At 59.1% G+C, this 14,198-nt stretch overlaps 1 protein-coding gene across 1 annotated transcript; it reads left to right on the plus strand.

Annotated features, from left to right (window-relative positions):
• Positions 1–3,361: 3,361 nt before the first annotated feature.
• Positions 3,362–13,610, plus strand: SIX3 (SIX homeobox 3). Its single transcript, XM_040993997.1, has 3 exons — positions 3,362–3,425; positions 10,744–11,572; positions 13,260–13,610. Exons 1-3 carry the CDS (start codon positions 3,371–3,373, stop codon positions 13,450–13,452), a joined length of 1,077 nt encoding a protein of 358 aa, XP_040849931.1. The 5' UTR covers positions 3,362–3,370; the 3' UTR covers positions 13,453–13,610.
• The last annotated feature ends 588 nt before the right edge of the window (positions 13,611–14,198 follow it).

Below are 14,198 nucleotides of genomic sequence, written 5' to 3' on the forward strand. Positions count from 1 at the left end.
GAACCTTGAGGAATTAGAAAGTAGCAGTAAACTCGGCCAGGTCTCAAATGCTATGATTTGTGTTTAGGACCACTCTTGAGAAAACTATCCAAGGAGTTTGCATCTTTGCATCCCAGACATCATTCTGGGGAATAAAAGTTACACTTCGGGTGTGAGAGCGTCCTTCTTTCCCCCAAGGTGAGTTGAAGAGACCTTCCTTTGGAAACTAGGACAAAAGCTAATGTGGGGATAGGAAAACGTATTTCCCACGAAGACTGCATGACTCCAAAGTGATTTTCACTCTTTATTGTTCAGAACATCCACCAGAGCAAACTCTTAATAAAAATTGCTGTGGAATTATATTTATCCCGAGGGGAAAAAAGGACTCAGTGTTGGCCCCCAAAGACAGAAGGCATTCTTCCCTACTCCCACCCTCCACACCCTCCGTTTCTAGGGCAACTCCATGGGCAGAGCCAGTTCTCCCGCAGAGTTTTTGGGGTGGTTCATTTCTTCTTCACAAAATGAACCCCCTTTACCACTTAGAGGGTGGTTATCCGACTTGCTGGCCCAGAAAGTCGCTTTTCTTCTTTTTTGTTTAAAGGAAATCTTCCTGAAGTTACCCTCTTCTTTCAGACCAACGAGGGAGGAGAGGCTCAGAAAAAATGAGCTCCAAAGAGAAAAAGTAGGGGAAGGAAGTGAAGTGGAAAAAGGGCCATTGCCCTCAGAGCGCCCGCCTCTCCTGCCTGAACTGCCCACGTAGTTCTGTTTGCAAATGTTCTTAGCCACCTGACAGGAAAACAAGCCAACAGCCAGGAACTAGCCGGTGCCACTGCCCAAGCCTTAGGCACCAGCAACACTAGGAGTCCCTCTTTGCAGCCCCTAGTTGGGCCTGGCAAGAACAGTCACGTCTGCCCGGAAGTGGAGCAGCAGAGCACGAACCCATGCCACTATTTCACAAAGACAATCCATGTCATAAGCTCACTCATTTCATTTGCTTTAGGGAGTTGTTTAGCAAATTCATCTGATATGCAGGGTGGGAGGGGGTAATTGGGATAGAATTAGGAGTGGCCAACTGGTCCTTTGTGAAAACTACATTGGGGATACCAGGGAAAGAGCTAAAATCGGGGCATTCCCACTTCTTGCACTTTGCTTAGAGTTGAGTGCCTCCATTACCTAATAATTAGGAAGGTTCTCATGAGGAATGCTCTCCACCCACAGAATGTAAGATCAAAACCAAAAGGTCCCAGCGGTGAAATGAATCTTCAGGACAGAGAGGAAGCAAAATCCAAACCAATCTAAAAAAACAAAACAAAACAAACTTTGGGTGGATGAGGTTTAAGGTTGCCAGGACTAGACTTAAAACCTTGTATCTCGTGGGCACAGGGCAAAGTTTCTCAGCCATGTCCATGAAGCAGAAGCCCCATGGTCCTGGGGCCAGAGCCCCTGAAGGCGGCCTTCTTCCTATACACCTGCCTGTGTGGCTGGAGTCCTTCAATGATCTGGTCATCAAGACAACTGGTTGTGCCCCCATGCATAAGGATAGTTATCCCTAGGAACATTTTATTCCTGCCACACTGCTGTTAGTGCCCCCCTTTAACTCTCCCACGTGTCACCAGGTACAATTGCACGTTAATTTGGGGCAGTGAGGTGGACTCAGCTTGAGCCTGGCCTGGAATGTGCAGGAAGCCCTGGTCTGCATGAAGTCAGGGAGGTGTCCAAGTGCAAACAGAGTGAGGGACAAGGTTTCCCAGATTTCTAGGCCTTCTTATACACTTTCATCTGCTCCATCACTTCACCTTTGCAGGGCAGATAAGGATATCTCCGGAGGACATTGGGTCCTAGCACAACTCTTTCTGAAATTTGGATCCACGACCCCCCTAGGGGGGACTGATGCTGAACCGGGCTGAATGAGGGGCAGAGGGACTGAGGTTGGGAGACCACCTCTAGACTGACCACTGCACCCACCCACCACAGTAAAAATATCCTCCTGGGGCTCTGGAGCAGCTAGGGGAGGGACCCAGTTGTGGGAGCCAGGGCTCCTCGGGGCTAATGATAACACTTGCAGGGGGTACACAATTTGCCCTGGAAGTGGAACTCGGAGGGCCGGGTAAGTGGGAACTGGCCTGGATCTGCCCCCTCGGCTCCTCTTCCAGCCCCCTCTACAGCCACAGCGCTCCGCTGTCCGCCCCCACCCCACCCCAGAACCGCACTATCCTTTAGGGTCCTCCCTCTCCCCAGTGATCCAGGGAGGAAGGTGACCCAGCAGAGTGGCCCGCGGCTCTCATGGTGGTCAGGTGGAGTGTTTCTTTGCTGGAAAACCCACGGCGGGCTGGGCGCCTACAGGTCTCCTGGCCGGAGGGAAAACTGGCCTAGGGTATGTGCAGGGGAGGGGGCGAGTGGTGGCGTGTGTGCGCCCGCGTGTTCGCCTGCGAAGGGAAGCAGGTGCTCAAGCCTTCCTGAAATCTTGTGTGTTCTTGCAGATGGTAATGAGAAAGATGCGGGCTCACAGCTAACTTCAGGTCAGTTTGTTCGTAGAGGGCACGTCCCAGCCAGACTGTAGGTCGCCGCGCATCTCCTGCGCACTCGCTCCAAGTGAGGTCACCTCTCCTCCGCCCCCAAGCAGCCTCACAGGCCGAATCGTAGGACCTAGGCCCCTGCTGCCGGGAGGGCTGCGGCCCTCCAAGTTCACCCTGGCAGTCTAAGAGCCAAGCTGCCTGGGTGCCTCTCAGGATCTCGTTAGAAAACCAATGTGGGAAAGGAAGACCCGGAGAACTACCCCCCAGGTCCACTTACTCCCCGACCCCAGAGTATTGGACCTACCGACTTGGCATCTCCCTGCCGACCCGTCTGGGATCCGGATTGGCCGCGATGGGAGGGAGGGATGGTGAGTTGGGTTAGTACTGGATGGATGCAGAGATGCAGAAAAGGAAGGAAAAAATCAGGCTGGATGGGAATGAGGGGACTGGTGAGGGAGGATGGGGTAGAGATGAAGCAGGGGGTTGTTTCGAGAGTGCTGGCTTTTCATGCAGCTCTGGGGAGGTGGGTCGGGCGGCATTGTTTGCCCCCCATCACAGGGAAAATAAAGCTAATGATGTAGTAATTTAGGAGGGGGTGAGGGGCTGGGCCCAAGGAGGGAGGGGAGAGAAGGGGGAACGCGCGCCCCAAGAGCTAAAGCAGCTAGCTGTGAAGGCTCTGCCTGCGGCAGAGGCTTCCCAACAGGTTAGCCAGACGGGGATCCACCCGGCATTTCGCAGGAAGGGGGGCGGGGGGAGGAGGAGAGCAGAGCGAGAGGGAGAGAAAGCCTCGCTAGAGGACAGAGGGCGGGAGGGACTGAGAGAGGAGCGAGAGAGCGCACCGCGCCGGTTCTGAGGAGAGAGACTTACTCTTCCTAATGAATATTTATCCGCCGCTGCTACACGCTCCCGGCTTCCCTTACCTTTCCGCAGGTAAGATCCTCCCTGTACCCCAGTCCCAGGAGGCCTCCCGGCTCCGCTAGTTGGGGCGCGGGTGGCGGGGCGGGAGGGCTCTTGGCAGGCGGGATAAGGGGTGCGGGGGAGGCAGTCAACTCCGCGCTTGGAGTGGGTGGCAGGGCCTGCGACCCCACACTGCCAGGAGCCGCGTGCGTGGGCTCACCGAGTGGAATGGGTGTGAGTGCGCGTGGAAGAGCGAGACAGCGAGAGGATGAGGGGGGAGGGCAGCGGGAGGCTGTGCGCCCGCGAGCGCGCGCCGGTTTGTGGCGCGCTCGGGGGACATTTTCCGACTTTTCACTCGGACGTCTCGGATTCCTCGCCTTTGCCTTTCTAGGCTTCCCCTCCCCCTCTTCATGCCCCCTCCACCTCTCGCCACCCCCTCCCCCGCCCAGCCATCTCACCCCTACCCCTAGCTACTGAGATGCTCTTCTGCGGGCTATTGTACCGCTGGCGCGGGCTCCCTCGGACCGGATCCTTGGGCTCATAAAAGAGGATGAATAGTTCGGTTTCCGCCGTCAACCTCTACACAAAGAGCGCCCGCCCACCGGGTCCCCGTGCCCCTACCTGCCGGCTTCGCTTTGGGGGTGCTGTGGCGCTCCCCTCCCCACTCCCTTCTCAGGCCGCCAAGGCCCACATCAAGGGGCTTAAGAGAGAGTGCTCGGACCGAGGCGGCAGGTGGGGGTACCGGGTGGGACTTGATGGACGCCGCCTGCCAGCCTCACTGGGCTGGAACCCGAAGGCCGAAGAACCTTAGGGGCAGGGCGCCTTCCGCCAACCCTACCATCATCACCTTAACCGGCCCGCAGAGGGAGGAGGGAGGGAAAGGGGTCGGGGAGGGGCTGACAGAGCAACCGGATTTCTCTGAACCGACTTACCCAGCCACCTGTTGAGAATCCATTCGAGGTTGCTGGCTCCAGAGCTGCGCGCGAGGTGGACACACAAAACAAAAACCAAAGTTGGGACAAGAGGAAATTGTTTTCTCTGACCCTCGTCCCACGGGATGGGTCAGGCTCCCAGCTCTGTGCTAAGGTCCACACGACTTAAATGGCCACCTCTCTCACCACCCAGTACCCACCTCACCCCACGCCTCCTCTCTTGGTGGCCCTGGCTTCAGAGACCACAGACTCGGTGCTCAGGGTCCAGACTGGCAGCTCTGTAACCCGGATAGGCTTTCTAAGCCCTGCTCAGAAGTCAAGAGCAGCAGCGCCGTAGTTCTGCCTGGTCTTTCATGCCGCGGCAGCTCCTTATTCTTGTGCCGCAGCCTCTCCGGGTGTCCGAGGACAAAGCCCCCCAGGGCTGGATGGCTCCCTTCCCACTAAATCCCCTTCGGGGGTCATTGCATTACCAGCACCTGGCCCCATGCCTCTCCAGCCAGCCATCCGAGTGGCTCTTAAAAAGCTGCATACACCTCCCCACCCCATACACACCCTTCTCAGACCCCCCCCACTCCAGCCTCCCCACCCCTCTCCTCTGGTTCTAGCCCCCCATGCCTGAAATCCCTGCTGCCCCACCAGCACCTGCAGACCACCAGCCTCCTCCCTCCCCTCCTCCCTTGAGCAGTCGGTGGGCCTGGCCTCGGCAGCAGGGTGAGTTCAGCTTCCAGCCCCAGGTACCCCTTTCTCTCCAGCAGCGGCCACCTTCATTTCCCCACCTCTGTCTTTGCCCTTTGCCTGGACGTGGCCTTGTGCGCCAGATCAGAAGTGATCCCGGGGCATGGCTAGTGGGGCAGGCAAGATGTCTGCTAGGAGAAGGGGAAGCGAGCAGACCAGATGGGCACAGAGGGCCCCCCCTTCGAGGCCGACCTGGCCCTTTGGTAGACATCCATAGGCTGGCTCGTTCCACTCCTTCCTAGATCTGGGCACTCTAAGATGTGGTTCTGAGGTTACTAGATGATCTGGCCAACTGTGTGTCCCAGGGCTTGTGAGCATGGGTAAGGGAAGATGGCCCAGAAGAACTTGAGTGTGTCTTTGGGAGTAGCCGGCTTCCCAGCTCCCCAAGCCCAGTGCATTCATCCCTCCCAATCTAACTCTTGGGGGACCCATAGTTGCAGGTGCACAGAGGCAGTGGGAGGGGACACTCAAGTCCAGCTGCCCAGGGAAAGGAGTAGCAGGGGACAGAGAGGGAAGTCTGTGCTTTCTGAAGGCTGAAGCACAACTTCCACTGTTGGTTCTCCTGTTTACTGGTCACCTGCCCTCCCAAGAAGCAGGGAAGTAGAGAGAGCGTTGCTTTGGTTTGGGGTCTGTATTAGATCAGACTCAGGGAGCCACTTACTGTAGGCACAGGGCCAGGCTGCCCCGTGCACTTTCTTGAGGCCTCCCCAGGACTGGCAGCCTGGCTGAAGTGGGAGCCAGAGCCATGCTGACCAGCATGAGACACACTGCACTCCTTGCTGCCCCCCATTGTCACTTTTGACCCTTTGGACTCTGTGGAGAGTGGGGGCCATGGTGGTTTGGGCAGCTGAGCCTGCTCCTTCCTTCTTAGATTGCAGCACTCCCGTTTTGGTTATCAAAGATGGGTTGTTGGAGAAAACTAAGTGGTCTCCAGGTCAGAAGGAGACCAGAGGAACTTGGGGAGGGAAATGGCTGACACACCGACCTCCCTTGGGCAAGGACCCTAAGCCGTTTCAACAGCAGCCCAGATGCACCTTTGGAGGAACTGGGGTTACTAATTGATTTACAATTGGTCCTCCTGGGAGACCCTGGCCTTGGCTCCCCGGGCGGGCGAGATCCTGAATCCGCAAAAGCCACTCCTCCCCAGCCGCCAGCCAGCGCGCAGCTCGCACCCTCCCAGGTCTCCGACTGGATCGCTATAGCCAACACTACTCTGGGGTTTGTGCCTAACCTCCTGGGCCTGGCAGTAGGAAGTGCCGTAGTCCCAGCTAGAGCCAAACTTTTTCTCTTATTTGAGGATGTGGGGGGCGGTGGGGCTCATTAGGCAGAGCAGGGTGCCGAGAGGTGCGCACTCTCGGCCCCCCGAGGTCGCCTTTGAGCCGTCGGGGCGGCTTCATTAAGCGGCGCTAACAAGGCGTACAAATGCCGGGCACAGCAGCTTTCTTGGAACGCCGGGGCCCTAGCAGGGCGCCAGGCTAATGAGGGTCACTCAAAGGAGCTGATCAAATATTCAAATTTCCCCCGCACGCCAGGAACTTTTATGCGCGGAGAAAGTTGAGGCAACTGAGCTATGTTTACTGTCCGAAACGACAACTGCTTGGAGCGCGGGTCCCCGGAGGCGAAGGCAGGGGGCGGGGGGCGCAGAGAGGGAGCAGTTGTTTTTCAAAGGAAAGTAATCGGGGTCCTTGAAGGGCTTCGTAGCCTGCCGGCCTGCAGGCTGCGCTCCCCGGCGCCCTCCCTGGCCGTCCGCGCCAAGCGCCGCAGTCTGCAGCTTGCGGGGAGGCCGGGACTGCGGGCCACGGGGCCAGCCCACGCCTCCGCACGTCCAGAGAGCCGGAAGGGGCGTTGCCCCAAGATGAACCTTCCTGGGTCGCCCAGGCCCGTGGCGTCTGGAGCGAAGCTAGGCCGTATCCTTGCCTCCGGAGGGAGGCCTGCAGGCCCCTTTGCTTTCCCTTCAAGCGCGAAGAGTGCGATTGCCTCCGGCACCTCTGGTGTTGGAGTTGGGGCCGACATCCATCAGTAAACGCCCCGGAGGTGCTGGTCCGTGGGCTCGTCTCGCAGTCCAAACGAACGCGCGTCTGGCCCGCACGCTGTCTTTTCCTATTTGAAGCTGAGACAATGGCGGCAATTTTGTTTTACACAGGTGACCTCGGCCTGAACGGGCGCCAAGTCTCAGATGCCTGGAGTCTTGAGCGGCCAGAGGGCACTGAAGGCACCTAGAGGCCCTGCAGGTTGACCTGTTCCCCGCTGGCCTAGCCGGAGTACCGGCGCATTCCGTGCGTCACCCTCCCGTCTGGAGTCCTGCAGGCTTCATTTCTGGTTCTGGCGCTGCCCACGGCTTAGGCCCAAACGAGCGAGCAAGGTGACTTGGGCTTTGGAACCCGAGGTCCCGCTCTGCTCCTCCTTGACATTAGACGGAGAACTGCAGCTTCCCTGGCTACTCGAAACACACTCACCACCCCTAGAACGAGAGCCAGAGCGATAGAGGATGCTCAGCCTGCGCTCCCAGCCTCTCCAGCAGCCGGTGCGGCCAGCCTCGCCGTGGACAGGCCGCCCCACCTCCCAGCCCAGCCCTGGGGACTCAACTTACGGGCTCCTAAGCGGCGGGCGTGAGACTTCGGGCCAAAACCCAGAGGCGCTGGCGGCGGCAGGGCCGAGTGGCTGCGACTGGGTGGGCGGCGCGGTGCTCGGCTCCGCGGGGAGGCGCGGACAGCCGCCCGCCCCGGAGCGCCCGGCCGGCTCCCGGCGCACAAAGCTGCGCGTCTTGCCGCCGCCCTCCGCCAGGCTTGGCACTCGGGAGCCGCAGCCGCCGCCGGAGCAGGAGGGATGCGGCCGGTCCGCGGGCGCCCAGGCGGAAGCTGGAGCGCAGCGATGCCGCCGAGCAGAATGTTAATCGCGCCGGCCTCAATTCTCGCTTGAAGGCGGTTTTCGATTTCAGCGCTACGGGCCGAGCCCGCGGCACCTGCCCAGCCTCCCTCCGGCAGCGGCAGCGGTGGGGAGAGGCCAGGTCTCCCCCTCCCGGAGGCGGGGGTTGCGGGGACGGGGAGGGGACTGTTTGGGTTCACCCGCCCGCCCGGCGCCTGGGTCCCCGGCTCCGGGGGGTGGGGTGGGGATGCAGTTTCGGGGTCACGAGCTGCTTTCAAAAAGTTGAACACAATATTCGGAAACCCACCCGTAGGAATTCTCCCCCCACACGCGACACAATACCCACTCCCCTCCCCCTTTTCATTCCTTCCTCCCCCCCACCCGCTTCCTCTTGCTGCCCCTCCCCCTCTCGCCCTCCCCCTAGGAGAGAAAAGGATGGGGAAGAAAAGATGAAGTGTCTGTTTTTGTGTCCCAACCTTGGGGCTCTTTCTGGGCCCGAAGGCAACGGCTGCCTAGAGCTTCCCGGCTGAGTGCAAAAGAACTCGGGCTCGGGAGGAAAATGTGGGCTAGGGGAGAGACCCCTGGGATGGGAGCTGGCCGGGCTCCACTCTAGGGAAGCCTTGAGTTGCCCCGGACCCGCTCTCCGCCACCACCCGCCTCCATTGCAGCGAGGCGGAGTGAGCGAGCTGGGCCGCTCGCCAGGCCCGCGGCGCCTTGCGCCTGTCGGCCTCGGCCATCGGAGGCCTGGCACCCCGGGGTCGAGGCCCAAGCAGGGCCTCAGCTGTGATTTTAGGAGATGGGACACTCTCAGTCTCAGCTTCCTTAGTTTTCCCGTTTTAATTCTCAGTCTCTTTCTCTGCTCCCTCTTTGAGATCGCCAAAAGTAGCTGGACCCGGCGCCGCGCCCCCAGATCTGCATCGGAATGCAGAAAAGATCTTAAAAAAAAAAAGTTTTGAATTCCTCAATGATTTTTCTTCTGGAAAGGCAGCTTAGGATAATTATTTCAGCTTTATTGAGGGCAGATTAGTTGAAGTCTGGGGGCTGCGTTTCAATACGCGTGGTACACGGGCCGACAATGTGGGCATTGTTGGCTAGGGTGTGTGAATCCATTCAACATATACACTTTTTAACACCAAACCAAGTCCTGTCTAAATATACAGAGTGCGCCGGGAAAGACGGCTCTGACCCGACAAATCTGCGTAAATCACACTTCCATAGTTACAGAAGCTTCACAAAGGGAGGCCGGCTCAAGATACTGATTACCTCTTCTTAAAAAGCAGCCTACCTAAGAACAAATACTCACACCCGGCCAGAGGGAGGGAGGCCCTCAGTGGGCCTGTCCTGAGGGCCAGGAGGTTACTGGTCCTAACACAATCAGACATTATTATTATCATTTACAATTCGAATGCAAGAGACTTATTTGCTTCCTGGGGTGTTCTCCAAAGTTTGAGCTTTCTTCTGGTCTTGGGAGGCAGGCCCAGAGCCGTGGGTGGAGGACACACAGTGGACATCTCTGCACGATTCCACGGGGGTCCAGTGGGGCTCTCCCTTGGATCCTGCCCAACTCGTCTGGGTGGAGGCTAGAGTCTGGGGTGGGGGAAAAGTGATGGGAGGGGGGAGGACAAAGACTGCCTCTGGTGTTTGAGATGGGAAGAAGTGGCCGGCTGTTTCCTATTTTAAAATAGAGCCCTGTGGGGGGCAGTGGTCCTGAGGCAGAGCAGAGAAGAGAAGCAGTCCACTGGCATCACCGTCTGCCCAGGCCCTACACCCCGGGCCTGGGCCCAGCGCCGCCCTCGTCCCCCATGTCCCCTCGAATCCTGAAGCCTTGGCTGGTGCTGAGGCTCAAGAGGTTGGTTCACAGTGGGTCCCATGACCTCATCTCTTTCTTCCTGGCTACTATTAGTGTTCACATAGCAGAAGGGGTCAGCCCGACGTGTGCATCGCATCCAAGCCCGTCTGGCTCCCCCGGCTCCCGGCCTCTCCTGGCCCAGCAGCCCGCAGGCTTTGGGGAGGCCTGGGGGGTGGGGGGGCACTGGCCTGGGAAGAAAATCTTCCACCTAACGTCCCATCCCATTTAAGTATTCTGTGCCCAAGGCTTTTGGAATTTCCGAATCAGCTTCTTTGGGGAAAAAGGGAGAGGAAAGAGAGAAGGAAGAAGAGCCAGAGAGAGAAATGGGGGGGAGGGGGGAATTAGGAGTTGCAAAGATTTTTTTTTTAATTCTCTTTCCTCCTTTTTCCCTCCTTCCCTCTTTCCCTCCTCTCCCCCTCCCCCTCACTCTGGCTAAGTGGTAAAACCGTCCTTACGTTCTCGGTATTGATTGGCAGGGCTGACAGTGATTGGCAGTGGTTGCCGTGGCAACGCCACAACGACACTCCGCAGACCAATAGAAAAGCGAAACAAAATGTTTCAATGCTGCACTCACTGTGGATTTAGGGGAGATATTATGAGGCTGTTGTCATTAGGGCGATTGCTGTGGAATCGCTGAATCTTGACTCGGCGGTGGTTGGCTCTCTCTCTCTCCCTCTCTCTCCCCCTCTGCCTCTCCCTCTCCCTGTCTCGGGTGCTCTGCGCGCGCGCACCGGGCCCGCTCTCCTTCCTCCCTCTCTATGTGGCTGCGCGGGTGTGTGTGTGTGTGGATGTGTGTGGGGTGTGGGTGTCCCTTACGTCCTTCCTCCTCCCCCTCCTCCTCCTCCTGCTCCCCCCTCCTTCCCTTCTCCTCCTCCCCCCTCTCCTCTCCCTCCTCCTGGTCCTCTTCGCCCCTCTCCTCCTCTTCCTCCCCTCTCTCTTCCTCTCCCTGAATTTTCTCCTCTCCTCTCAGGTCAGTCCATGGTATTTCGCTCCCCCCTAGACCTCTATTCCTCCCACTTCTTGTTGCCAAACTTCGCCGATTCTCACCACTGCTCCCTACTTCTGGCGAGGAGCGGCGGCGGGAACGGTGCGGGCGGCGGCGGCGGCGGTGCGGGCGGCGGCGGCGGCGGCAGCGGCAGCGGCGGCGGGAACCGTGCGGGAGGCGGCGGTGCTGGCGGAGCAGGCGGCAGCGGCGGCGGCTCCAGGGCCCCCCCGGAAGAGTTGTCCATGTTCCAGCTGCCCACCCTCAACTTCTCGCCGGAGCAGGTGGCCAGCGTCTGCGAGACGCTGGAGGAGACGGGCGACATCGAGCGGCTGGGCCGCTTCCTCTGGTCGCTGCCCGTGGCCCCCGGGGCGTGCGAGGCCATCAACAAACACGAGTCGATCCTGCGCGCGCGCGCCGTGGTCGCCTTCCACACCGGCAACTTCCGCGACCTCTACCACATCCTGGAGAACCACAAGTTCACCAAGGAGTCGCACGGCAAGCTGCAGGCCATGTGGCTCGAGGCGCACTACCAGGAGGCCGAGAAGCTGCGCGGCCGCCCACTCGGCCCCGTGGACAAGTACCGCGTGCGCAAGAAGTTCCCGCTGCCGCGCACCATCTGGGATGGCGAGCAGAAGACGCACTGCTTCAAGGAGCGGACTCGGAGCCTGCTGCGGGAGTGGTACCTGCAGGACCCCTACCCCAACCCCAGCAAGAAACGCGAACTGGCGCAGGCCACCGGCCTCACTCCCACACAAGTAGGAAACTGGTTTAAGAACCGGAGGCAGCGTGACCGCGCCGCGGCGGCCAAGAACAGGTCAGTTGGCGGGGTCCGCGGCCTGGCCACAGCCTCCGGGCCGGGGGTTGGGGTGTGAAGGGATAGAGGTAGGGAAAGGAGCCAGGGTCCAAACAGGAGTGGGATGGGGCGAGCGGGACCTTTTAGGCATCGGCGTCGGGCGCCGGAAGAGCCGCTGCTGCCCGGACACTTGCAGAAAGTTTCTATGTACCCTGGGCTCCTGGATGTGGAGGCGGGCTGTGGGGATGCTCCTGGCTGTGGGAGTGGGAGACTGTTATGTGGGCGCAGGCGGTCCCCAGTGGCCTCAGTCCCCGCCCTCCAGGGGTCCCCGGTGTCTGGGATCCTCCGCTGCACCCTGGCCCTCCTCAATCCCGGCCCCAACGGGCACTCTCCAGGCCAGGAGATGGAAAGAGAGTACTACTTGCCATCCGATTGTTGTTTCCCTGTGCTGGGGGGGAAAAAAAAGGGACTCCACAAACCTCAGGGACAGCAAAGTGAAACTGGGGCCTTGTCACAAAGGGAAAGGCCTGAGGAGACCACCGCAGCAGGCCTCAACCTGTGCGTGGCCTGACCCCCCCTAGCAGGAGAGTCAGGCGGCAATGGAGAGGCCCACTGTACCTGTGTGTGTGCACGTGCCCCACACCATCCAAGAAACACCCTGGCAGCTGAATTGGGTTGGTGGTCAGGAGCCACCTTGCTGTGGGTGAGTTTGCCACAAAGTCGCAAAGTCATCATAGGATAGGGCTTGAGGACAACAGGGAGAAAAGGAAGTGGGGAGGAGAGGGACAAGGCAGGGAGGAAGTGGGGTCATCCACCCCAGCGTTTTGGAACTTGTGTCTTCCCCAGCCAGGACTTCTCCCCGACCTGCTCTGCCCCAGCAGGCTTGGCCACTGACAGCTGTGGGTAGCTGGGAGTATGTAGTTTCTGGAGTGGGTTGGGTTTTAGTGTCTTAGGTCTGGACGGGTGACACTCTGGGCCCTGCCTATGGAGTTCACTTTTCGCCCAAGGAGGGGAGTGCCCAGAGCCGGGCAAAACCTCCTGGAGTCAGAACCACGGACACTGGGTTTAGACGGCCGGTGTGGATCCTACAGGGATCCTGCTTCGTGCCCCTCTCCCTCCAGCCATCGCCAGCACCCTTTTCTCTCCCCCTCCTCTTTCCCCTTGGTGCCCTGGCCTGGCCCTTGGTCCGGATCTTCCCCTGCTTCCTCCCAGGAGGGATCCAGGGAGCAGAGCCTGTGTGGGAGAAAGCGGTGGGGCAAGAAACCCGTACCTCTCTGGGTTTGCTGGAGCAGGGGCAGGAGGCCCTGTGGGAATCCGATTACCCTGCAGGCAGCGACCTTAACCAGGAGACCCCCCCCCCCAGAGCCTGCGGAGAAAGGCCGCCTGGTCCATCCCCAGCCCACATCCAACTTCGGCCGCACTGGGGCTCTGCGCCTTTTCGCTGCGCGCCCAGGCCTCACCGGCGGCCCGGCTCCGGTGCTGCCTGTCGGCAGAGGCCCACCCCGCATCCCGGAAGCCACGGGAAGCAGCCGAACACCGGGACACGGGTTGGGGAGGCTGAGCGGCGGGAACTATGGGCGCGAGTGGGCAAGATGAATGGTGAGAAGGGAGTCGGGGAAGGCGGCGAGGCGCGCGGGCCGGGGGTGGTCGGTGAGCGCGGCGGCGGCGGGCCGAGCGTCAGGCCGGGCGCGGCTGTCTCTCTCTGCAGGCTGCAGCACCAGGCCATAGGACCAAGCGGCATGCGCTCGCTGGCCGAGCCCGGCTGTCCCACGCACGGCTCGGCAGAGTCGCCGTCCACGGCGGCCAGCCCGACCACCAGCGTGTCCAGCCTGACGGAGCGAGCGGACACCGGCACCTCGATCCTCTCGGTAACCTCCAGCGACTCGGAATGCGATGTATGATACCAAGGCCGCCCTCCCCCTCCCTCCCCTCCTCCCCCTTCTCCTCCCCTCCTCTTCCTCCTCCTCCTCCTCCTCCATCCCTAGAATGAGCCGAAATCAGGATACACAACCATACCCGTACATACGTCCACACACTCCCGCCCCGGCCAAAAAATATACACACAAACCGAGGAAAATAAGTAATTAACTACAAACTGTCGAGCGACCCCGGCCACGATCTACACGAGCTACCGCGACGCCCACAGACGGTCACCAAGGCTGATGTTGCGGGCAGAAAACATTAAAAAAAAAAAAAAAAGAGGTGACAATTGTATCCTTCCTGGGACAAGCACGGCCTCTCCTTTCGGTTCCCACGGACCTGGCACCCCACTTGCATGACGATTTATTTGTATCTGGGAAAATATTCTCTCTAGTTTAAAACGGTTTAAAAAGAGTCCGACTATACAAAAACCAACCACCACCGCCACACTGAAAAGGCGACAAAACGACAAAGTAACACAGACAAAAAAAAAAAAAAAGACAAAACCTGCCTACTCCGTTGGTTCTGAATTTGTTTTTAAAAGAAAGACAAAAAAAAAAGAGAACTCTTTGAGAGGGAAATAGCAAATGTTTCACGCCTTTTGTTGCTCTCTCTCTTTTCCTTTCTGTCTCTTTCCTGTTTTTAAGTCCAAGTATCGGTCCAACACGATGCACTCTGTTTTTTGTTCAGCAGACAATCATTTTCTTCCTAAGCACCTTTTTCTCTC

This window comes from Ochotona curzoniae, unplaced genomic scaffold, assembly GCF_017591425.1.
Source record: "Ochotona curzoniae isolate NIBS_2020 unplaced genomic scaffold, NIBS_Ocur_1.0 contig_883, whole genome shotgun sequence".
Classification (NCBI taxonomy): Eukaryota; Metazoa; Chordata; class Mammalia; order Lagomorpha; family Ochotonidae; genus Ochotona; species Ochotona curzoniae.